At 44.8% G+C, this 26015-nt stretch overlaps 1 protein-coding gene across 1 annotated transcript in view; it reads right to left on the bottom strand.

Moving 5' to 3' along the window:
• Nucleotides 1-26015, bottom strand: part of GRIP2 (glutamate receptor interacting protein 2) — a 291701-nt gene that overhangs the window by 56985 nt on the left and 208701 nt on the right. Inside the window, exons 2-4 of the mRNA XM_075053453.1 lie at nucleotides 5305-5385; nucleotides 1953-2088; nucleotides 998-1143 (exon numbers count right to left, since the gene is read on the bottom strand). Of these exons, the coding sequence (XP_074909554.1) occupies nucleotides 998-1143; nucleotides 1953-2088; nucleotides 5305-5385 (363 nt within the window). The remainder of the gene's footprint in view (nucleotides 1-997; nucleotides 1144-1952; nucleotides 2089-5304; nucleotides 5386-26015) is intronic.

The raw sequence follows: 26015 nt of genomic DNA, 5'->3' as shown, positions 1-26015 counted from the left end.
GTCATCTCTAGTGTGCATGAGAACATGGAAAACTTGAGACACAGTTTGGTTTACTAGGGTTGTATGCAAAAGCTAACTAACGTTTACAGCAGAACAGAGGGGGATAATGGATAGAGGTTCAGCTAATTCAGGTTATATATTTTTTCTTACGCCTTTATACGGTCATTTATACATTCAATGCTTTTCATGTAAAGGCAGCAGCTATAGCAAAGCTATGAAGTGTAAGATAGCTTCCTATCTGGCACAAAACATTCAGATTTCATTAGTTTTGTTTCTCCTGTCATCTTATTTTTAGTTGTTCTATTTCTTCTGCCCAGTCACTCTCTGATTGATCTGGGTAACTGAATATGTAATAACTGGGGAGATCATTTCACAATGGAAAGACGGTGATGAGAAACTGTATTGAGGAATTTGTTTTAATCAGAACAAACAAATGAGGGCAAGAGCACATAGCCTCCCACATCAGGACACAAGCCCTGTTAATGTGAGTTGGGCTTGCCAGCTTCTGCCAGGGCCCCTTAGCTGGAAAGCAGATTGTTTCAGCGTCCTTTCTGAAAACACGTAACATTTCAAAGCAACTTGAGGAATAACAGCACTTGCCACAGTTCAGAAAAGAGGATCTGGCAATACATGCTTAAGACTGAATAAAAACTCCCGTAGCCACACTCCAAAAGGGAAAAAGAAAAACAAGCTGAAGCAGCATCAGGAGGCAGATTGGCCTGTGCAACCGAGTCACTCCGAGGCAAGACAGACCTAATCAGCCATCTCCCGCCGGTGTGCATGAACAGGCACCCACTGTGCTGGAAAAAGCGCTCTGCTCTGACTGCACACAGTTCTGCAGCATCCACCGCGGCGCTGTGAGCAGATGAAGGCAGAACGTCAAAATGCCCCTGGATACTGCCTTGGCCATGACGGCTAATGCACAAGCAAGCCCAGCTGTACCCCAGGACAAAAAGCAGCCAAGAAAAGAGAGTAGCGTTATCAGAGATGCACCCACCGGCTGGCGGAAGCTCGTACTCTACTTCCAGCACTACCCTTTCGCCCACGTTTTTCAGCAGGCTTATGATCTCGTCATGCCGCAGCTTGGTCAGGTTAATGCCATTCACCGACTTGATGTAATCTCCGACGTTCAGCTGGTCACTTCTGCAAATAAAGGAAAAAAAAAAAAAAAAGCAGTGGTAGCACAAAGTGTCTGCTACACTCAGCCTGGACGTGCCTGGGAAACCTTTGGTCACTGGAGGACTTTCTGAACAAGCCACCAAAGCTGGGCTGATCTTAGCTGTCTGATTGCATGTGCCTGCTACCAGAGGGAAGTGCTAAAATCAAAGCCATCTGTCTTTCCCAGTGGCAAGCATTCAGATGTGTACATATAGCAACAATCACAGTCTATGTGTTCACAACCTCTCCTTTTGTTGCTCAGTTCCCATTCATGTAGAGCAATCAGTCAAAGAGAAGCACACCAAGAGCTGTCTGAAAAAAAAAAATCCAGCAGGGAAAAAGAAAACATCTTTCTTTTTGCCTGTTTTCTGCAAACTTGTTCAATTACTCCTTCCCTTTCTCTGCTTCTTGGAGCCTTTCTTTTTCCCATTCCTTTTCTGAGCCAATAACGTTACTTACACACTCAGTATTCAGAACAGATACAATATTAAACCACTTAACTTGATCAAGATGTATTGTACCATGCAGCTCTCCTGACAAGGCTGCCTAATTTCACAGAATCCCAAATATCCCTATACAAAATTTCAGAGCAAAATTGCACAGAGCATGGGAAATAACTCACAATAGAAGACGTTCTACTTACTGAAGCAACAACTTTGCATTCTGGGGCACTTTAAAAAAGGGAGTCAGGTGCCAACTATTTTAATTACAGCTATATTCATTCAGTAGCTAGAACATGCAACTATTCCTCTCCAGTTTTACTGTGCTCTCTGCACCCCATTTCCATTTCTCACCTTGCAGCCAGCCCTCCCGGCCTCAGATTGGAGACTCTTGGCTTTCCATCTTTGTCTGTGCCACCTGAAATGGTTAACCCAAGGGTACTTCCTTCTTTCTTAATCAGCTCCACGATGGTGACCCCTCTGAACTCCTCTGAAAGATCAGGGATAAAGACAAAACGTTTCAGTGGAAGGCACATTCCTCCCAATCCCAAGGACACCCTTTTCCTACAGGTGGTGGGAGAGCAGACCTGGGATGACTTGTACAATTACCATGAAGAGAAAGCTTCAGTCTATTTAAAATTAAGTTGTGAAACAGAAGGGTGTCCTGGTGGACCCACAGCAGTGGAGGGAAAACGTCTGCATGCAGGTCTGGCAGGCAGGACCAAGCAGGACAAGGCAGAGGAGTGAGGGCTTGTGAGAGAATAAAAACCTTGTGTTTCAAGGTGCTGGTGCTGGAGGCAGTGGAATGACTCAAAACCAGGCTGATGGGATCTCTGCAATGGTCCAGGGAGACTACCTGAGGAGCTAGGTTTGTTATAGAGTGGGGAAGGTGTTAGGAGGGCTACGTGTCAGGCAGTCACAGTTACCATGTAGGAGGATGCTGTGGACTTGCAGTGGCTGCCTGGATGGACAGAACAGGGTGGTTCTTAAAATATTGTGATTAAAAAGATATCACAAGACATCAATACAGTTGGGAGATAAAGAACATAATGGGAGAGGATGGGATCCTGCCATCAGCAGGGGAAGGAGAGAGAGGCATGGCCTTCATTCACTCCCAGCAGTTTCCCCACCCATCTGCACCTGGTCTAAGTCAAACTTCTCCATATTACCCACCTCATCTACAGCTGGAATTGAAGACGTGAGTCACTTTTACAACATAACTGGTCCCACATGCACTCCAAGCCATAATACATATGCCAGGGTCAGGTTTAGGGGATGCACACCCCATGGCTGCTGCACCAGTACTACTTCTTTGTTTGCTGCAGGCAGCATGCATTTTACTTTCCTTTAGTCCAAGATGACACTCTTGCTTGTCCAGCACCTATATATAAACCCGACCTGATCCCAGCTTTGATCCCATTACAGCTCATGCCTGGGTTTTACAAAAACAGGGTCCCTAAACTATTCCAACTTCTGGATGGAGGAGGGGAGTAAGTTAGCAGGAGAGCCAGCACCGGCCCAAGGAAAGACCAAGAGCTCTGCAGACTCGGCAAAAGGCAGCTCCACATCAACCCACATGACGGCACTCGCACTCTTTGCTCAAATGAGGACTAGCCCTGGGGCAAATCAGATGACTTTCATGCCTTGCCAGAGCCTCTTCTAAGAAGCTTTTGCAGAATTTGTCTATGACATGATCCATCCACCTCCACTATCTCTGCTGTACTGAAATCTCCCACAACTTTACAGGAGGAAAACAGTCTCTCTCCCACAGGGTGCCTTTCTCCAAGGCCTTGCAGGAGAAGGTGGTGATGGGCATTGGCAGTGCACAGAAAACAGCAGTCCCACAGCTGTGGACTAAAACCAGCTCCACAAATGGCCCAGGAGTTTGTTTTCACAGCAAACCCCACCAGGTTTAAATGAGATGCTGTATTTGGAGAGGGAACATTTGAAACTTCTTTCACACTATGATTTCCAGAGCAAGGCAGGGTCTCTTAAATAACATATTGACACAGAAGATCCATGCTGGTGCAGGGCTTCACCCCTCCATCCTCTTTCACTGGGAGAAAACACGGTGTCATTTGGCACTGTGGTGCCTCATCACTAGCACTTTGCTCCTTGTGTAATGCCACCGTGACACCAGAAATTGCACCTCCCTTCGAGTCCTGCAGGCACTACCTATTTTATAAAGCACTTCCAAGAATAATCTGTGCACTTGATTAATGCGAGCAATCTAGCGCCAGTCTGGAAGGTGTTTAGGCACTGCTGGGCACCCATTTAACGTGGCACTGGCAGCTTGTTGTAAAACATCAGGTCCATAATGGTTCTGCTCTTTAAACTCAGTTTTGATCCCTTGCCAACTACAGTAGCTTAGTTTTCAATTCACCAACCTAAGATCCCAGGGGCTGCCAGAAACTTTGTGGGGCCTCCCCGCCGTGCTGGAAGGAACACCAGCCGGCACTATCCTGCAAATTTCCTCTCAACTACAGACATAACTGATCAACACAGATGGTGCCGCAAGGGGAGATTATTAGCTCTTCAATGGAGTTTAATTTTGATCCTTGATAAGTGTTTAAAATGAGAACTCCCAGAGTGCAATTACCTATTGTTATGGGTTCAAGGAGAAATCACTGCTCTGAAAAAAAGGCAAGTCCCTGAGGTCAATCTATCAAGATAAGCAATAAGGGATTTTGACCAATGCCTCTATAAATCTACTGCCGCTATCACAGACACACACAGATGTAAAAGTGAGCTGGTTAAGCAGGATCTGGTCCTTCAAGACATAGTGTTTAAGTGCCATGTGAGAGTAGTCTTGGATTTCTTCTATTGGCATATATGCTTGGATTTTGCTGCTCAGAGCATCCCAGGGCAGGAAGAGCACACCTGAATTTTGCCCTGCCCATTGAGATGTCTTGAGCTGGGGCTGTTGGACGTACTGGCTCTTGTGAGCGGTGAGTCAGCCTCTCTCTATCAGAGCTGCGGTACAGTGGCAACATGCTGCAGAAACCCCCAGAGAATGCAGAATATCGCCCACGAAAAATGCTGAATGATGAAGCAATAGCAAAAGGGCCCCGTTTCCTCCCCATCCCCTACAACACTCTAAGCCAAACCTGTGACTGGGTCATCAATGGTCAGAAGTCAAAATCAAGCCCTGGGCTTTATTAGGAAGACGAGGAGTTTTCCAGAGCAACCCATCCAAACCTGCTGGTATGCCGCTGGCAGACAAAGCCCAGCACCAACAGAGGCAAATGTACTACTGTTTCTCCACTCCCTCTTCAGCCCCTGGGGGTGTTTCTGTTTGTTTTGACTAAATATCAAAACAAACTTAGACACACATGGGAAATACGAAGCTTGCCAGACACTGCTCGTCTCCCTCCCCGCCCAGTGAGCTCAGATGTGGCAGCACTTCTTCCCTCTCTCCTTTGCTGCTGTTTTCCTCTTTGTGGGTGTCAGCCCAGCACAGGAACCAGTCCTTTCCCAGCTCCCTGTAACCGCCATAAACAGCTCTACACCAGACTGTGATTGCACCAGTAACATACCACTCACTGAGATGAGTTACCACCATCCATTTCTGCCCTCCAGCAAAAGCCTTGCTGATAGATGCACCAAAAATGGGTGTTTTGGGACGTTTTACCCATTTTAGGGGTAGCCAGCTAAAGTGTAATGAATGCCCTGATGTTTTGGAACAGGAGCTGATCGCCTCCTTTACCTGGGATGCTTTGCCTCCTGGAGACCAGGGCTGCGTCCATCCCACCAGAATCCTTGCTCCCCTTCGAGTAAGGGCCATCATCTGTGAGCAGAGCAAACACAGAAGCTGAAATTAGTACCAAAAGCAACAAACAACAAATCCAGAGCACTTTAAAATGTTTGTCCTGGTGACACCAGAATTGGGATTGCATCCGTTTCACAGACTGTAGGCAAGAAAAAACACTACCAGCCCTAGCTTTGCACTGCGCCATATGGGCTATCTTGCTTTTTAGAGAGGGAGGGAAAGAAACAAGAAGGCAATAACATTATCTGATTTATTCCTCTTGGAGCTAATCCATTAGGAGAGAACAAAATTCCCTTACTCCTGTAATTATGTGGAACAGCTGAGGACAGAGAAAGCTGTGGCATTAGTCTCACAAGTTTTAAGCCTGTCATTATGCTTGTGAAGAAACTTACGGTCTTTGAAAATGGAGTTACACATCAGGACACTAACAGGGCACTAAATCACTATACTTGAATGAAATTGCCTATTCTTACAGATCCCATTATTTCAAAGTCACATTTTCCTGCTGCTGTTCCAGCCTCTGTACAATATAGAGAGCACCTTCTCTTAAGTGATTTGAAGAAAAAGTCAGAGGAAAGAGAAAATAGTATTATGCACTGTAAATGCACCATCCAGCATAAGTTGAGATTTAAATTTAAAGTATTTAAATATCTTTGTATTCTCCTTTAGGAAGACTCCTATATGGCATATAGGTTATTTGTGGAGAAGGGAGCACGCTTCTACAGATTTAATTGCCATCCATCTAAAATGTCAATTTTTATGGCGTTTCCTAAAAAGCTGGCACTTTTTCAATCAATAATTTCTAGTAACCATATAGTATCACATAACTCCCCTTCTCAGTGACCATATTCCTGGATTGCCTTTCCCAATTTTCAATAGCTGTGAAGGTTTAGAAGTTGTACGTGATAGTATAAATACGGGTTACTGAAAATCATATCCATTTATTCCTGTCTGCAGCTCTTAAGTAACTTAAATATAAGTTACAGAGAAGTTTTTGTCTTGCTGCGTACAAAGGGAATGACGATTTTTGTTCAGCCCCATTCCAGACAGTGGTCTATACACAGAGAAATCAAAACCAATGCTCGGTTTTCTGCCAGCCCACTTTCCCCACAAAGAGAAAAATGATGGTGTAAATTGAATCACATGGGTTACGCTTAACCACTAGAAGGGGAATTTTGCTCAAGGGCTTGAACATTTTTTAAAAGTAAAACGAAATAAGATTCCACCTAAAGTAATTTCCAAAAAAAGAAAAAAAAATTATCTAGTTTTAATTCTCTTTGCCCCAGCTGAAGTAACTTCACAAGTTGACAAAACTCAGTGACAAGTTTTGGCTGACTCAAATCTGCATTTTCAAGCATAAAAATTTTCGGTTGAAAAATAAACACCACTTAGTTTTTCAGCCCAAATTTTGCAGCCCATAGAGGGACAATGTAGATATCCAGACCCTGGACTCTTCTCTTGCATCACTTTGAATGCTTTTCCATCACCACTAAGCTGAAGATCTCTAATGAAGCAAGAACTAGCACTTGGCACTAGACCATCACCAAGCTATGCCAAGCCATTGCTGCCAAAACACATTGAACCTTGATACCCAAGCATCCAGGACCTCTGTGAAACAGGGGAATGAAGCTCTGCCTTTCAAAAAATAAGGGGAAGAACAGATAGGATAAAACAGCACTATCCTGACCATGGAGATCTTGTAGCATTACTCAATGCTGACAGTGAAAGCAGCAGCACTTGGCTAGAGAATTACAGCAAGCACCAAGGTGAGCCATTGATGTCAGGTAGGCGTCGGTACAGCCTAGCATCAACTCTAAGAGCGGAAGGCTTGAAAACAAAATTTGCATTTTTAATAGCAATGGTTCTTTGGGTGATGGGGAGGCCAGGGTCAAGGTTCTGGGCTTAATGATTCTCGAAAGTTTAATTTACTTGGGACAGTTTAACGCCAGCATCCAATGTTTTTTAACAAAAAAAAAGCAAAGCCCCATGCCATCTCTTCTTCAGTAGCTGTTTGATAGTGATAAAGATTCAGACCTTTCAATCTCTGGCACAGCTGGTCATGTTTATCTTAATTCCTCCCTCCAGAAGGTTTTTCCTAATATCCTGCCTTACTCTTTCTCTGTCACCCCATGCCTTGCAGAACTGCAGAGTCAGACAACAGGGATGGTTTGGGAGTACAAAGCAAGGTGGCATTTCCTGGGGCAGAAGCAGGACAATGCTGAACCAACTACTCCCTGCCCACACCGCTCAGCCCGGCAGCTACAACCTCCTTTTACTTCTTTCCCAAATGCAGCAGCACGTTGGGAGAGGAACCCTGAAACAGCAGCTCAGGATACCCAGCATGAGGTTGCTTTTTCAGCACTGCAAAAGGCACCTGCAAAATACCCTGGGACATGCAGGACCGGAGCCTCTCAATGCCACTGGAGCATCAGTGTGCCTTCGGTCACACAGGACACTGTGGATGGTGAGGACCACCCCAGCATGCAGCCGCCTTCCACATGAGAGCATCGCTGCCAGCTCTGACCCCAGGTAACATGCTCAAGGCAGCAACGTTCTGCTGCGGACGGGATCCCTGCATTCCTGGGAAACCACGCAAGATGGTTCAAAGCCAACTCCATAATCTGCTGGCAAAGTAAAGTAGTCAACCATCTGCTTCACATAAACACACCACCCTGGACCAGACAGCCACCAGCGCCCTTCTGCGCTTCATTTCCCCATCGCAACCCCAACCGATACTGATATGAAACCCCAGCTCGCTAACGGTTACCCTCCCTACCCCAATAGCTGTTGGCAAACGTGCCTTGGCTTCCATTTCAGCAAGCAACCAGGTTGCCCGTGCATTAACGACAGCTTCCACCACCAGCCAAGCGGCCAGTTTCAGCAACCCGAGCTACAGCCGCTGCCACCAATTAGCAACGCACCCCCCGCACAGTCCCATGCTGCTTCGTTGACAGCCATATCAGCCGGCAAATAATTAGCACCGCGGCTCCCCTTCCTCTATTGCTTCTCCCTTCCAAACTCAGTTGATTATGTGAAAAACGCTTGGGTTTTTTGCTCATTATCTGGCTAAAATGTTTGAACAGGAAAACAAGCTGCCACACGCCGCCTGCCGAAGTGTGAATTGGCATTTGCTTGCATTAGCATCCCTGCCGCGTGGCTCTTTGTTCATTTTCAGCCGATTTCCTGCTCTGCCACTCAAGCTGGTATTAATGGAGTCACTTTTTTCTGAGCTTTTTTTTTTTTGGGGGGGGGGGGTGTGTGCACTTTGTTTTTTTAAAAAAGAAATTCCTTTTTTTTGTGCTCTTAGTCATTTCTCCTGCCTAGCACAGCATCAATTCAGAGGCGAGGCTAGTAACTAGCCTGATTGCTCAGTTGGCCCAAATCGCAGTGCCAAACTAAGCACTGAAAATTCATGAATCTTTCTACTCCCTAAAATTGGGAAAATAACTTTTTTCTTTAGGCCTGCGCGTGTTCTTTTTGCAAGCAATCAGTGCTGGAGCCATTAGAGATGTATTTTTCAAGCTTTTTCTCTCACACCAAGTGGGCCAAAAATATTCCAAAGAAAAAAAATTACGTAATTGGTGATTTTCAAACAGTGGTGTTAATGCTGACTCTAAATCTTTCAGAAAAGTTCACCAAGTACACAAGACCCTCGATTAAACTGAGCACACAACGCTTTCCATATAGTGATCCCATGGGAATCTATGACAATATAGAAAATTTCCTGTAAGTTCTTTGACAATAGTTTTTGCTTACTAACACCAGGGAGAGAAGAGCTCCCGAGTCCCTACCCCTACACACATGGCACTGAGGTCCTACCCTGCAGCAACAGTGTTGAGTAGTAAACAGTGACAAAAAAGAAGAGATAGTCCTGTCTCATTCCCTCAAAAACAAACTTGACAGATGAAGGAGATGGAAAAACATCTCCTTGCTTTAGCTGAACTACTGGGGGCAGGAAGAAGGGAAGGTCAGGGCAAAATCCAATATCCCACCCTGTTGCCAGACAGTTAATGGCAGCTCTCAGCAGGGCCCGTAGTCAATGGCACTTCAGTGGCTCTAGTGCAATGTGTCAGGTCCAGGCAGGGCACCGTAACGTTTTATGCTGTCCCTGTTTAATTAAGATTGTGCCAGTAGCATCCAGGTCTCCAGGTAAGACAACCCAGGAGCTAAAGACCCCCATCGGAGGCACCCTCCTCTTGACAGGCAGCACGGAAAGTGACACAGGTTTACCCAGGAAGGATGAGGTGTAGGGAGAGGTCAGGAAAATACAGATATTTTCCAGTAACTTTCACCCAAATAAAAGAAAACTGGCACATTCAGTCTTCCTCTGCCTGCCCCACAGGGGAAATCCCAGGCGGGATTCGGGTCAGCGCAGCAAGGAGCACCAAGAGCCCAGCGTGGGAACACTGCAACTGCAGAAGAGGTGGCCCAGATGGGACTGAGTCTGCCTCCCGAGCGGAACCGGTGGCTTAGCCTTGGTAGGAAACCATCTGTTTCCAGTAGAGCCTTGTTGTGCATGAGACAAAGCAGGGAGTCAAGGGAGCAAAAATAAGAAAAAAAAAAAAAAAGAAAGGCGAAGGTGGCATTTGAACTGTGTCATCGCCTGCTCTTGCTTTACTCAGGTTGGGGTGGGTTTTTTTCCCATTCCTTGGCTTAGCAGCTCACCACGGAATGTATTGCCTGAGAAACCAGGCTCCCCAGTTGCGAGGTGCAGCCAGCCTGCCCTCGCTCCCTGGACCATACTGGGAGGTACCAGAGGGGTACTGGCAGCAGCAAGGAGAGCAAGGGCTGCCCAGAGGTTAGTCTCTCAGTAATTAACTGGCATGGGATTGTATAGCCGGAGCTCTGCTAATTGCTTCATAACACACCATTCGGCACCTCAGCTCCAGCGATGGCCACAGGGCCATAAAAATGTCCTGTCACCTGCTCTGCCACCAGCACCACTGCTTCTCTCTGCTTTTTTCACCACATAATGTTTTGGGGATTATCTACTTCTATCCTGTACTTTAGGGGAGAGAACAATAAAGGAGAGGGGAGTAACAGCTGCCAATAATTGCAATCCAAAAAGGAAGGGAATAAGCCCAGTTAACCGGGGGCATGGGGAGAAGTGGATCTGTGCAATGTCCTCCCTGACTGCCAGGCCCCATGGTCTGTCCTGATAGCAGCCAACCCAATCTGTGTCTTTGGGTTGGGTTTCGTTGGTTTTTTTGGTTTAAGAACTGGGGCACTGATAGAAAAGACAAGTTGCTCCACAAGCAGCAGAACTCGGTTTCCTGATTTCTCATGGCTGTCTCTGATGTGGATGCTCTTAGGTCTAATAGTAAGGTTGAATTTACATCCCCACCCTTGCCTTCTCACCAAGGGCACAAACAGGAGCCTCTCCTCTAACCAAGATGCTTGTTTGCCCATTAATCATCTAGCAGCCAGCTGGCTGATTTGCAAGGGTCAGCTGCATACAATTAAATCAATCTTAACTCCTAAGAAATCCACATCTTCTCTAAACTAGTGATCCCTGGGCTTCCTGAACAGTTTGACGCATTTGTGGAACCCTCACCAACATTGACTTGCTGCCTTTCTGAGACACCCCATCAGTCCCCAGCTTTCACAGAGCCAGTGGAGATGTCCTAGGCCAAATTCTTTCTCTGTAGCAACCACCAGCAAAACCAATTTCAATAACACCATGACTTTTCTTAAATTCCCAATGGGATATGAGCATAGGCACCAGGATCTCCTGACATCAGTTAGGTCTCAAGCCAACCTCTGTTAAAATGGAAAAAAAAAAAAACAACCCTTCCTCAGAAAGAGCACTGATTTAGGAGTTCATTATCCCTGCCTGGGTGGGGGGAAGGAACGGGTTTTTTTTTTTTTCATTTAGAAGAGTTATTAGTCTATGTTATTAACAGAGATCACCTCTTAATGAAAATCGGCATTGGCTAAATAAGATTCTGTGACAATTAGGCTTGCTGTCTGCACGTTGTTCAGATTCCTGGATTGCTCTAAGACAGTTCCTGCAGAGAAAGTGCATTAATCTTATGGGAAGACCAAGAGGTAAAGCCTCCCATTTGTTTAATGGAAAAAAGACAGTTGGAGACAGTTATTTTGCCATAGGGTAATTGCACTCCTTGTTTAGAGAAATGAATGCTAAAACAGCGTTAAGAGCCAAAAGCTGTTCACGCTAAGGAAAGCCGGTATTTTTTGCTAGAATAAAAGCACGAGGTTGGAAGCAGGAAGCCAAATGAATAAAACTAAGTGCAATTTGATCCATTTTGAGGAGAGTTATTTCTGTAAGTCAAGGAAGGCATTTATCTATAGTCAGGTAAAGAGCAGTTGGGTACGTGAGAGTGGGTCAGGCAGCTAGTGATGATTCAAACTGCAGCTGCCTGGGAGCTACTCTTCAAGGCCCAGGATTTTAAAGATATCTGAGAGCCTGAAGACACGGACATGTACTTCAAAAATATCTATCTGTATCTTTAGGCACCTAATCACCTTTAAAAAGTTGTCATATTACTAGAAGGAGGGAAGGAAAAAAGAGATATATCCATGCATACCCGCTGTTCGGAATCTCAAATTGGTGTTTAGCCCCCAAATTACACAGCCTCCACGACAGCCTGGCCAGGGGCTGTCCCATCATTAGAGGAGGACAGTAACGTCATCCTTCCCACCTCTCCCCAGGCTGACGCTTCACATGACAGCACACCCGGTGGCATTTTATGCACCAGTAACTGGTTTGGGTTTGATTGCAAGGCTGTACGCAACCAAACCTCCAGCACATCCCCCTAAGGGCAGTTTGGGTTATTTTAGCGCCGCCACAGCAGATCAGAGCTGGCTGTGTCAGCTCTGCATGAGAGCAGCACAGCGGTGGCCTCCCATCTTCAGAGCACTTAGCCTTTAACACAAGAGACAAGTGGATCTAAAGAGGCTAGGACAGGAAAACAAAAAGCTCATTTTGAATACCGTTACAAACAGATTGCATGATTTCCTGAAACAACTTAGTTATGGAGTTCACCATGGCCCAAGAGCACCTCCCACATCTCCGCTTCAGGCAAGAGACTCTGTTTCCCACCTTCCTCAAGCCTTCCTCAGCAGGTGGCTTGAATTTTCTTCTGCTCAACTAAATCCAAAGCTCCTTAGGCCCTTGGAAAATTTGTACATGAGTTCATTAAGCCCAATACAGATGTTCAGTTCTTTTCCCATCTCCAGAAATGCATTGCTCCAGCTCTGTATCAGAAAAGCTAAAGAAAATAAATAAATAGAACCCAAACAGATGAAAAACATCTGCCAGTGATCTCCAGGCTGCTTTTCCTAGAATACTGCTAAAGTTGAGTTAGAGTTCATGATCCTGCCCTACATAAAACTAGCCCAAGTATCCAGCAACAAATACACTAAATCCTTAGGCAAGACAGCCCATGCTCCTGTGAAGTGCTTAAAAACAAGAAAAAAAATGCCACTTTTGCTTTAGGATTCTGCAGCACAATTTCATTGTCATGACACGTACTGTTTTGCTTGCTGCATCAAAAAAAAAACCCCAAACTTTAAGAGGCCTATTGTTTCCTGGCTTTTTATTCTCCAGGAGGTGGGGTGGGACATTTGGAAGTATGCTGGTGAAAAACCCAGTGCCCATCACAGATCTTCTCTCCACCTCCATCAGTGCAGGGCACCCTCAATGTGACTCTCCCATGGCAGCCACTCAGACCCGAGCACGGCTTTGAAATGCTTCTCCCTTCCTTTGCACCAGGAAGATTTTTTAAAAATTTTCCCCTTAACCAGCAAGCTCAGACTAGGATGGACCAAGTTATTTTGGGAGCAGCCTCTCCCTAATTTCATAAATACACGTACCAACAAATTTGTGGTACAAATAGCAAAGGCTGCCTGTTGCGAAGAAGAGCCTCAAATTTTTCCCTTCACTGGCAACAAACCCCCTCACAGCACATATTCATAAGTTACACAGAAGACAAATGAGGGCTTGGGGAAATGTTTTCAACTCCTCTTACCACAAATTTTCTGAAAGCACAGCCAGAGAGGACAGCCATCCCATACAATAACTGTGCTTGCTGGAACAAAGTCCTTGCCCCAGAGATGACAACTGAATTTTCTCCCATTTTCCCAGCTACTTCTGGTGCTAAAAAAAAAACATCCCAAGAGCATTGTCAACCTGCTGCCCATACTTGCACTGGCCCCACTGCAACGATGCTACGCTCCTTTCCCTGGACTGGGAACGTGCTCCACCAACTGCAGCTTCTTGTGCCATCAGAGGTTTTTGTGGCATCTCCTCCATCCATTTGTGCAGTTGTTACTCCTGGCATCTGGGCCAGGGAGAACTTGTCCAAACTTCAACGTTATTCCAAGAGGAAGTCATGCGTTTTCATTTCCTCTCCCCAATACACACAGCATGGAATTCATCTCCCCACACCCTCCACATCTCCTCTTCTTTTCTTTTAAAGCCTTTATTCGTTTATCTACCAACCCTTCTAAGGCACATATAATATCATAACCACCTGCTGCTTTATTCACAGGAAACAGATCTATAAAAGATACAATAGCCTATTGTTCAACAGAAAACTCCATGCTTTGTTCTTCTGTTTTTTTCTTTTTAATAAGAAATGAAAATTACTTTTAAAGGAACAATTTGTTTCAAGCAACCATTTTCAACCAAAATTATATAGATAGTTATTTGCATAGCAGTAGCCTTTATGAGACCAAGATATGAGCCAGAACATGCCTCTGTTATCAAGCAGGTTGACTTCCAAGGGATACTAGAGTGTATTTTTTCTGCCCTGCAAGCCCTCAGCAGATACACAACACTGATGGAAGAAGATTCCTGCTTCTCATGGAGACGTGAGAAGAGTTTCAGCATTTAGTAGACAAGTAGATGATCTAATTTGTGTGTGCGTGTGTGTGTGCGCGCGCACTAACCCCATTTAAGTTGGCTCTGCACAGAAGCTGGACTTTGGAAAGATTTAACTCACATCAACTTTCACAGGATATTAAACACCTCCCAAGGACTGATCCAAGTCCCATCTGATAAGAATGAATGCTGGACCCAGCTTGCAATGCCAAAATCTGGTACTCCTCATGCTTTCTTTAAATACACAGCATTCCATAAAAGAGCATAAAAGGGGAAGAAATAAAAAAGACACAATTTAAGAATCTGCAGTCAACCTGCCATTACAGTCATGTCTTTTATGTACTGGAGACATTGCTACAATGCATTGTCTGTCACTCCTTATTGCTTTGGAAGCCAGTGCAGGTAACTTTATTTATCTAATCAGTGCATCGGAGAGAGTGTGCGATAGAGGACCTGGAAGCAGTTCTTAATTTCCACTCAAGCTGTACTGAGAGATGGAAGAAAAAATACTTGAAAAAGTGACTAGCATTTTTTATTAAACCCAGGTCCTTTTTTTTTTTTTTTTTGCTTAGTTTTCTGTGAAAACTAACTTCACATGCTGTCTGTACATCCATCCGTCTACTGTCCTTTTGCACCTCTGGAACCCAGTGGCTAATATCCATCAACCTGTGGGGGAGACAGAGCAGCCTGAAAGAGGATTATAGTCCTGTAACTTTCACTGAAACTGTTTTGAGTAGAAAAGACCCAAATTATTGCTCTTAGCAAAGCAAAGAGTTGCTGTGTAAACCAGCTCTAGACCAGCTTCACCACTTATTTTCCTCTGCATGGTAGGGAGGAGAACAAGGGATATTGGATGCAAAACTGTTGAAAATAAATGTTGTTATGCTCTTCTGCTCACAGAGGAGCTTTTGTTGTTCTTCTGAAGTAGCCTGTCATTTCTTTTCTTATTTAATTTGAAAATATCAGGGACAATTCCTTCCCCATTCTGGTGAAGATATGCTTTTGTTCATTAAGTTAGGCTTATTAAGAACTTCTTGAAGGATAGCATAGGCTGGGTCACCAGCACAAATAGCTTCTCCCAAACAAAACCCAAACATCCTCACTTTTACCCACCTCTTCCAAAGCATCCTCAAAAAAAGTCCATACCAAAAAGGTCCCTTTTCACTCAGTGAGCCCTCTCCAGTTCACTTTTCTTAAGCATTCCCCAGCAAGATTTGAATTTCTAGTGTTAAAGAATAAAAATAAAGAGGGAAAGGGAGAGACACTTCCCTTCCCGCAATCCCTCTCACCCTCCCAGGCATTCTCAGACAGCTTCATCAGTGTATATTTATGAACGACCGAGTGGCAGGGGAAAATATGCAGTTTCTTACCCCTCCCTTGCAGATCACATTTGCACGCATAGACACACACACATTATATGCGGTAATTTTGTGCATGAGGGACAAGAATACTGCAGAAACCAACTCGATGAGATTATTATTTCTCAATAGTTCTAGTGCCTGAAATGGTGTTATTAAAGTTACATTTTCCAGTCAACCTGGCAATTTCTCTTATTAAGCAGTGTAGACTGTACTGGGGAGAATCCAACAATAAGCTAGAAAGATGAAATATTGAAATATTGCTGATATACTGATTGTGTTATCTGAAGAAACTACCTTTCAAGAGTAAAAATTAAAGAGGAATAAGATACATTTTCAGACTGATCTTTCATGAAAGTTATCCAAGTGAGCAATTGTAATATGGTGAGAAATGACTGATAAAGTCTAACACTATTCCCAGGGAAGAACACCTCTCTAGATACAACTGGGTTTATTAATCTATGCAGCAGGCAGCAGTAAATCCTAGCTGGCAAGGGAGTACAATTCCCCCTATTAACTCCATGTAAGCCTCCAAACTTTTTCTTGAATATGGAGATGGATAAGAAACACAGCCTGCTGAATCCAAACCCTGGGGACTTTCCTTCTTTCAAGCACCAAATGCTATGCTAAGTGACTGTGGAATGAAATCAAATAAAAAAGACAGCTCTATTGTGGCTTTCTAATCAAATGAAATTAAATACTGTCAGTTTATTAGACTTAAGCACTCAAATCACTGGTGCCACCTAAACCTAGAGGCCAATATTACCTGCTTGTTTAAAAACCTGAAATTAGTCAAAAAGCGAAAACAAGCTTTGTTTTCATGAAAACCATCATGACTGCTTTCACTGCACAGGGTTTGGCACTAAGCTGCCTCCCAACCGGGAAGGTTTGTCAAAATGTACACACCCAACCAGGCAAAAGCTTTTATTTTTGATGTATCAATAGTTAAAGCCAAAAAGATTTATCAATGTCCATATTACAAAATACTTTGTCTTGGTTTTTTTTTCTGTCTTACCTAACGCTGGGCTTGGACTCACAGAGGTCCAGGGAGGAGATGGGGAGACAGGACTCAGGAGCCATTGGCAGTGTCAAGGACTGAGCGCCCTTGTGCACAGCCTGGGTGTGAATATGCAGCACAAATCAACAGCTTGGGGATGACAGAACAGGTAGAAGTCAGGACTTCCAGCTTTTGAAATGGAGATCAATTTGCTGCAGTGATAGCAACAGTAAATTCTTTGACCTATTTTGCCTTTTACAAACTCCCTTTTGGTCCCTATGATCTTTGCTTTAAAAATGGTACCTGTTGTCTTCCATCCTCCAAGATCTTATAAAAGAAGTGTCAAAAATCAACAGGTTGTTAAACTCTCAGGGAGGGAAGCAGTTTAAGAAGAACAAGGTAGTGCTGTACTGAAGAGAAGGGGAGAAGGCAATGAGATCTGGTATATGAGCATGGCAGGAGAGCACATTACTCTTCAGTGGAGAGGTAGAGAGCCAGAATTTGGGAAGGAAAGCTGCAGAGATTCATCCTAGATGTTGGAATGTGTGCATGTCCTCTCTTTCCACTGAATGAGAAGAATTAACCTCCTGGACATTGTGTTACCGGGTGCCTTGTCATGATGGATGGGCATCTTTCTAAAAATCTTTTGGCACCCCTTAGGGGATTCAGAGCATGGTTTGCAGAAACTGGGCTAAGTTCTTTGACCTGTATCATGCAGGGGGTGAGACTGGATTTTGAATGGCTCATTTGGGCTGAAAACAGCCCAGTCTTTAAAAAAAAAAATAAAATAAAAGGCGAAGGTGCTATTTGGGCTGAAGCGGGCTGAAAAGAAAAATCACAGTTCACTGAAAAGGCCATTTTTGTCTATAATAAGTCTTTTCTATGATTCTGGCCAGCTCAAAGCTTGAGATCCCACCTCAAATGAAGCAGGACAATACATCAGTATTTCTGCAGCAGAGCCAAAAGCAATGAGTGCCCAGGTTCTCTGAGCTACCTTTTTCTGCTGAAAAATGCTCAAACAGAGGAAAACTGGAATACCCGCTCCCCAACATATACACAGATAGGAAGTGAAGAGACAGAGCGTGAGTTCTGAAATAAAAGTGGGAGTAACAAAAACTATCATTGGATATCCTTGAGTTTGTAAATTAGTGGGTTGAGACAATAGTTTTTTCTTCTGGTTTTTGCTACAGCCAGATAACTTCTCCCAGTTCAGTGGGGAAATAGCCAAGAGCAAATCTGTTGTAGCAGGCAGTAGATAGGGCAGAGGAAAACCTACTGGAGTCAGCAGAGAGGGAAGACGAGGTGGCAACAAGACACGATGCCAATGTTCAGCCTGGTAATCCCTTTTGTAGAGGGACTCACTACAGTTGTAACATTTTTTTTTGTTTTACTCCTATCGCACTTCCAAGAGAGAGCCCCTGTTGCACAACTAAATTACATGCTCCCAAGTGCATACATAAAATTTTAGCACCTGTGCTAAACTTACAGCATGCAATCTGGAAAACAACTAAGAGTAGTAAAGCAATCTTAAGGAAACCTGCTAGAAAATATAACTGCTTAGATGAGGAGTTGGGGAGAACCCCTTCTTACAGTGAACCACATCCTGCTCCCCTGCCGATCTCCAGGAACATCAGTTTGACATGTGCAACCCCTGCACCAGCAAGATTTAACAAGGGGTGGGGCAAGGGCAGCCCAGCAGGACTGCTGCAAGGAAGGTCACCCCACCACTTGTCCAGGTTAGCACCCTCTCTCTGCCCCAGTTACAAGTCTGCTCTTGCTCAGGGAAAAGGCCCAGAAAATGAAATGAGGAATCAAATCTGGGAGATTTGCTGTGCCAGTTCAAGAGGTGGCTGAGATTGATACAGGTCCACGCGTGGTGTGAATCAAGCTCAGTGCCGACAGCAATACGAAAATCCATGCAAACCACAAGAAAACAAAACCAACAAAATAAAAAAAAAAACCAGACAAATCAGGCAACCCAAAAAAACCCCAACAAATCAGAAGAGATGCACTTCGATGCAGTAACTTTTAATAAAAGCAGAGCCAGGGATCAAGGGGTGAAGCAAGAAAACAGATTTATATAAAACCTAAAGGATGCCATCAGCACTAGCATAGAAAAGTCAAATAAACTATGAGATGAGATATCAAAGCTGTCCATGACCTTGTTTGCTACTGCACTGATCTTATCATCTCAACTAGGCTACAGCTTCAAAAGGAGCTATGAAAAAGCAGAGCAGTCTGGTGAACCAGGACAACCCTGGCTAACCGCAGCCTACAGCCGGGTACGTGCTCAGCCCCAGTCACAGCGAGGGCAGAGCTGGTGCAAGGCTGAGAGGCTTCGCTGACTGTGGGGAGAGAATAAACCAGCCTGACCCAGCAGACAGCAGATGTAGCAAGTCAAAGAATCATAGAATGATTTGCATCAGAAAGGACCTTAAAGATCATCCCACAGGCAGGGACACCTTCCACTAGACCAGGTTGCTCAAAGCCCCATCCAACCTGGCCTTGAACACTGCCAGGGATGGGGCAGCCACAACTTCTCTGGGCAACCTGTTCCAGTGCCTCACCACCCTCACAGGGAAGAACTTCTTCCTTACATCTAATCTAAATCTACCCTCTTTCAGTTTAAAGCCACTACCCCTTATCTTATCAGTGCATGCCCTTGTAAAAAGTCCCTCTCTGGCTTTCTTGTAGGGCCCCTTTAGGGACTGGAAGGCTGCTAGAAGGTCTGCCCAAAGCCTTCTCTTCTCCAGGCTGAACAACCCCAACTCTCTCAGCCTGTCCCCAGCCTTCTTTTAAGCAGGGGATCTCTGTCTTCACCACCTTTTTCCATCATCCCATGGGCCAGTGCACCAAGGTATCTCACAGCCAGGTTTGCCAGCAACGCTGCAATGAGGCAATCCCCCAGCTGAAGCCCCCAACTCGCAGTGCAGCCCCCAAGGTTTGGGAACCCCTTTTATGAGGACTGCAAAGACAGCTAGTACTGCTGGAAGATGACATCATATGAAAAGACATTCAATGCAGTAGGTTGCAAATCAGGTGCTTTATCCCGGATTTGCACTGCATTCTGATCCAAAGTGCTTAAAAACCAGTGAGAGCCAAGAAATCAGGAAGAAGTTCCAGACAGTATTAACTATTTTAAAAGAAAGATTTCCGGCACCCCATTTAGACTTGTTTCCAGCTTATCCATGAAGCTCTGCTAAACCTTACTAAGACTTAATTCCCATAAATGTGATTCTCCCCTCAGTGTTTAGCTAAGTAGCAATGTTTCAAAAAAAGTAAATATCAAATCGTGGGAGTTGGATTATTCATTCATGTGGTAAAAGCCATTATATATGAATATATACAGATGTTCCCACTTTATGACTGATCTAAACATATGTAGATTTTAGACTCTGACACACAAACCATCTATTATGCAATGGCCCATGTATGCGGCTCGGATGCTTTTATCCTTGACTGTGTCAGGAGGATTCACAGGAGCTGTGTGAGAGATGGAATAAGCTTATAGTTGAAAGACTAAAGAAAGTTTAAGCAAGAGTCTTGCTTAAAATTAAGGGAAGGAGGGAGAAGGAGAGAAATCAAAGAGCCAGGAAATATCAGATTTAGCAGGACAACAAGATGAAATAAGAAAGTTTCAAAGCTCAAAGTTATTTGATGTTGGAACTGGTGCAGTCTGACCCCATCAAACCAGCTGTTAAAAATTTGCCTGAATTGCCTATTAAATCTTGCTTCCAACAAGCCCTGCTCCTGTTTCTGCCCCACTTCTTGCTTCCCATCAAGCCTTGCCTTGGCTGCAGGCTCTGCCGACATCCCATCCTTCAAACAGGCTGGTGTCCAAAGATCAGCACAGCACCACCGCGATGAAAGCAAACATCTGTTTAGTATGAAAGATGGATAAGACCCCGCTCCAGCAGTTATTAATGCACTCCAGCTGTTTTATGTAGCTGCCTTCATGCAAACCATTATGCTGGTTTCCAGTTGCTTCACATTGCACGGTTGATGCAAAGCAGGCAGAGAACCCAGTCTCAACTACCGCCAGTGCAAGAATTCCCAAAAGGCGTGGAAACTCACGGTGAAAATCAGAACAAATTGCTGCAAGCTGGGCTCTGCCACCCTTTGACAGGCCCACAAGAGATGCTCACTCTTGTGAGCACCTGTGAGCAAACAGGGACAGCCTCGGGATTTTCACACGGAAATCCTGCTCTGTGCAGAATTCAAGCCCCACAGTTCTGTGGGTTAATTTTCCCTTTGTGTTCCTTTATATGTTTGAAATCCAAAACCATCACAGCCAGAGGATTAGCCAGAAGTGGGGTGACAGCCACAGGAACCACAGGCTAGGGAACAGGGACGCTGGTTAAAACAGCAGTCACAAGTTGGTGAGAGCCTGGGCTCTCCTGAGCATCACAAAAAGGCAGAGGGACTGGCTCATGGCAGACTCATGCCCAGGACTGGGGAAAAGTCATTTTTGTATTGCCCTAGGCAGATACTTGCTCTTCCTTTGAACAAAGAAGGGGATGAAGTTGAACCTGGATGAGACAGGGCAGAAGTGCAGAAGGCCCCCCCCAAAGACAGGGTTGAGCAGCTCCCAGCAGCACAGCTCCACCTGCACGCCACAGACCTGCTTTCTCCCCACACACTGCAACCCAAGGCCCAGCATGTTTATATCTGAATGTCGTGATTTAACCCCCAGCCGGCAATTAAGCACCACGCAGCCACTTGCTCACTCCCCCCCGCGCCAGTGGGATGAGGGAGAGAATGAGAAAAAAAAAAAGTAAAACTCGTGGGTTGAGATAAGACAGTTTAATAGGACAGAAAAGGAAGGGAAAATAATGAAAATAATAATAATAATAGAATATACAAAACAAGTGATGCACAATACAATTGCTCACCACCTGCCCTGCTGACTGATGCCCAGCCAATCCCCAAGGCGCGCTGTCCCCTGCCCAACTCCCCCCAGTTTATATACTGGACATGACATCATATGGTATGGAATACACCTTTGGGTCAGCTGTCCTTGCTGTGTCTTCTCCCAGCTTCTAGTGCACTACCAGCCTCCACTGGCAGGGCAGTATGAGAGGCTGAAAAGTTCTTGACTTAGTATAAACACCGTTTAGCAACAACTGAAAACATCAGTTGATCTATCAACATTATTCTCATACTAAATCTGAAACAGCACTATACCAGCTACTAGGAAGAAAATTAACTTTATTCCAGCTGAAACCAGGACACTGAATAATGGCATATGTCTGAAAAGATGCAACACACACCTGAAAAGACACAGCTGAGAGTTTTCCTGCTTACAGGGGATAGGAAGTAGCAATGAACTCAGGGAAGGTTCAGGTTTAGCTCAAGACCGCAGAGTCTTAGGAAGAGAGGAGGCTCCTGTGACAGCCTTTCTCTACTCAGGAACACAGACCATTAAGTGTAATGCTTCACATTATGCTTCCCAAATACCCACTTAATTTTGATTCAACAAGGCACTTGTGCTAATAAAAATTAAAACCAGCAGGTTCTGTCGAGTGTGTAATAGATGTGTGGAAGAGCAGCGTGTGCAGGTATATCTAAAATTAACTACGAATACTAAAACCGACTACTTTCCAAACCTCAAGAAGTCTGGAGAACACTGCAATCACTGGATGCACACATTCAGCAGGGTGCTGTGCAGGTGCCTGCGCAGCCCCTCACCACACTGAGGGTCCTCAGGGTTAGCGGAGGGAACATCCTCACACCAGGCATCTCCCGTTCCCACCCTGCTAACCTCTAGATGGAGTCTGGATGTCTCCAAGAGCAGATATTGCCAAGTACTTACCTCTTACTGCCTGCCTGAACCAAAGGCAGCTGCCAAGTAATACATTTCCACCAGTTGTGCACAAGTATGAATGTCTACGGGTCTAAACTGGTGCAAGAGGGCTGAGTGTGTGCACAGGGAGATGAGAGAGATCAGCTCCATGAATGTTAGATACAGTAGATCCATTTAATGATTAAACACACATGATTGTTTGCTTATAAAACGCAGTGTCACATAAATCTGCTAGGAGTTAATTGCCTATTATAGCTCATGGTACTGCTTGAGTCGGCTGCTGAATGATAAAGGGACTTTTACAAAGGAGAGAAAGCCAGTGGCAGAGCTTCACTCGCTCACCTCCACTGCAGCCTCCAAAATGCTTTGTTGCCTGTTTCCAGCAAGGTGAACACTTATCCCCCCTCTAAGTGATGGGGTCCCTCTGCCCAGCTTGCTTGAGTGGGAAGATAGGGGGTAAACTGAAACACAAGGGGGAAGGGGAGTTGCTTTGATTCTTTTTTTAAGTTGTTGTTATTATTATTAATAACAAACTTCTCTCTGTTGTCCCATGCCTTGTGCCCAGCCTCACAAACCACAGCAGCTATCCGGACTGTCCCTGGAGCCAGCCTGGAGCTGGGTGACATTTGCCACCACCCTGACAGCAGCAGTCGCCTCGCACACCCCAGCTACAGCAGCAAGGAGAGGGGAATGGCAGGGAAAAGATCCACGTGCTACACAGAAAGGGCAGGCAAGGGAGCAACGGAATAGGAAGCAATGAGGGATGTGCCCTCTGTCTCAGAGCTCTTCTAACTTCACCCTGATTTTAACTCCACAGGTACAAGGTATACAAGTCACCTGGGCTGTTTGATCCAGATCCATATGCACCTGAGCATCTTCCCACTGATTTCTCTGGATTTCAGGCATATCTCTGTGGCTCTATCCCAGGACCCCATCTAGTCCATTCCCACCTCACACACACACACACACACACACACTTGGATCCCCATGCATGGCTTCATTGCATGCTGCAGAGGAGTCGGCTGAGGATAAACCTGCAGAGAATCTGCCCAGAGATGCACCCCGCCACCTGGAGGGCTGCTGGGCTGCAGGTTTGAGACACCCTTGCAGCATGAGCAACAGAGCACAGCATTTCGTGGCAGGAAGGAACACGAGCTGTTTACACAGTAGGTTACATGGGAAATGCATTACATTATTGAAAAAGAAACCTTTAGCAAAACACGTACATTCATCTAATGCCAAGAGTTTAATCCTACCCAAACGGCACTGCATTCCACAAAGAAATTATCCTCTATAAATCACTGGGGCAGGAGCAGGCCACGTCCCTCACATTTCAGGACGAACCATTCACTGCAGTAAAGACCCCGAAGGATCAGCCATCGTACTGACAGTGGGAAAGGAGGGGTTCTCCACTGAGACCTGGTGGAGAAGCAGATGTATTGCTGGGACAACTCCACTGAGGTTGCTGGCGCAAGAGCAGGGACCTGTTAGAGGTTGGACTGAGATCTTCATCATTTGTACGGTCACGCACATGGTTACTCAAAGTCAAAGGAGCAGATCCATGACTTAGCTCGGCTCTTTGGCTGGGAAAAGCAGCTCACTGGAGCTGTGCCATCCTACCCTCCCTATGGTGAGAGCAGGGGATGGGTGTGCTGGACCCGCGGGCTCTAGGGAAGGCACCGAGAGGGCTCGGCGGAGGGAGCAGAAGCTGGGAGGGAAGAGTTATTTGGGACATCGAGCAAGCCAGTTTGCTCAATAGCTGCAAACAACTTGGCGTATGACTTCCAAAACAGCAGCAGACACCAGATCAGGGACCTACCTCCCTCCTTTGGGAAAGAGGAGGGTGCAATGAAGCAGAAGGATGCAGCAAGTCCCATTTTCATCCCATACATCAGAGCAGCAGGGAGCCAGATCTTACTCTTACCAGCACAAGTTCCTGACTTCCAGGACAAAAGCATATTAATTCTCTTTGTAACTGCTCCACAGCCCTTCTCGCCTTAACGCCAGCATTGTTCTCCCCAAACCTGAGCCAGATCCTAACTTACAGCTTCATTAGGATATACCACGCAAGTATTAATTATACATTGAGATTGGAAGCTAAAGTACTGCTGGGAAGAAACCACAACCCTTCCACCTTTCTAACATGATGTCATGAACCTGCACAATAAGAAACAGATTGGTTGTGAGGCACGATTAAGCGGGATCATCTCTTCATCTCTCAGCTACCCTAAATAATTTACAAGGCCATTTTGGGACTGAGATGCAAAGCAGTTTAACAATGATTTAACAAAAAGTATGACATTCCATCCTTTCATGGTTTCCAGGTGTTGGGACCGATTTACTTCACAGCAATTTTCATTTCTGGGCCTTTTTTTCCCTCCTCCCCACAAAAACCTGCAGCTGCCAACTATGCTGGCATCTACAACAGCTAGGAAACGAATTTCCCTGTGAAGCAAATTCTTCCAGGATGAATTGAATGAAGGCAGAGCTCATAATTGCACATTACTGCAAACATTTCTGATAAAAAACTGGGGAGATATTTTTATCCACATCTCCAGTTGAAAATTGCTGGGAAAGATGCTTTTGAAAAGCCATCATCTCCAAGCATGTAATTATCAGATCCTTGAACAAAAACACACGGTCAAAGGAAAAAAAAAAAACAACTTTCATTGAAATAAAAAAAATCGGGGATGGCAATTGTTAGGAATGGAAGGAGAGAAATTCTTTGTCCTATGTGATTCTGCACATCCCTAAAGTTAACAGACTGATTTGTAAATCCACAGATTAATAAATTTGGCAGCTGAGAACATCAAGCTTGGTTAGTAGGGGTTTTTTTGCTATGAACGGAATAATAATAATAATAATAAAAAAAAAAAATCAGAAGCAGACTGGCAGTCAGACTGTCACAGAAACAGAATTTCCTAACTCCTACTTAAGCACGCTTGTCTCGAAACTGTATTCTGCCACCTTGAATAGACAGCCATACAATGACCTGGGGGTCCTATCCTATCAAGGCTTAAGACCATGCATACCCTGATGGGATTACTCACATTCTAAAAATTATGCAGTAGCTGAACTGACAGCTGAAAAAAGCCTTAAATGTTCTTATGCCTGGTAGCATTCAATTGTCAATTGATGAACATTGCTAAATATCTATTTTTGCTCTACTTTCTCCCCTCCAGTTCTGCGCCAACACCTCTTTCTGATTATTATTACTTGTTAGCTTTAATTGTTTCTTTTGTTTGCCACACCTACACATGCCTAAACACAAAAGCATAGGCACCCTTCCCTCCAAATTGCCCAACACCTTTTTCTGACCTTCTGGGTAAAAATGCATACTATTTCCATCCTTGAGTTAAGTAGATAATATCAGAAGCAATAAACATTGGCATCCACATACAAGTATCAATTTTAACAGTCCATTTTCAAAATAAATCAAATCCTACATGCCCTAACATATGCAAACATTTGGCAGTGTGGTTATCCTTGGCTTATATGGATTAACAAAACAGAACAAATTTTGTAAAGAATAATGAACCTGGACATAAAGCCAAAAGCAAGACTTAACACCACATGAAATTCAGTTCCCTACTATGGGTCACTTAAAGCCAGAGTGCACCTCTTCCAGGGGTAATGAGATTTTCT

Source organism: Buteo buteo, chromosome 21 (genome assembly GCF_964188355.1).
Source record: "Buteo buteo chromosome 21, bButBut1.hap1.1, whole genome shotgun sequence".
Lineage (NCBI taxonomy): Eukaryota > Metazoa > Chordata > Aves > Accipitriformes > Accipitridae > Buteo > Buteo buteo.
The sequence above is the reverse complement of the archived record's forward strand: the minus strand, read 5'-3'. Positions and strand labels throughout refer to the sequence as shown.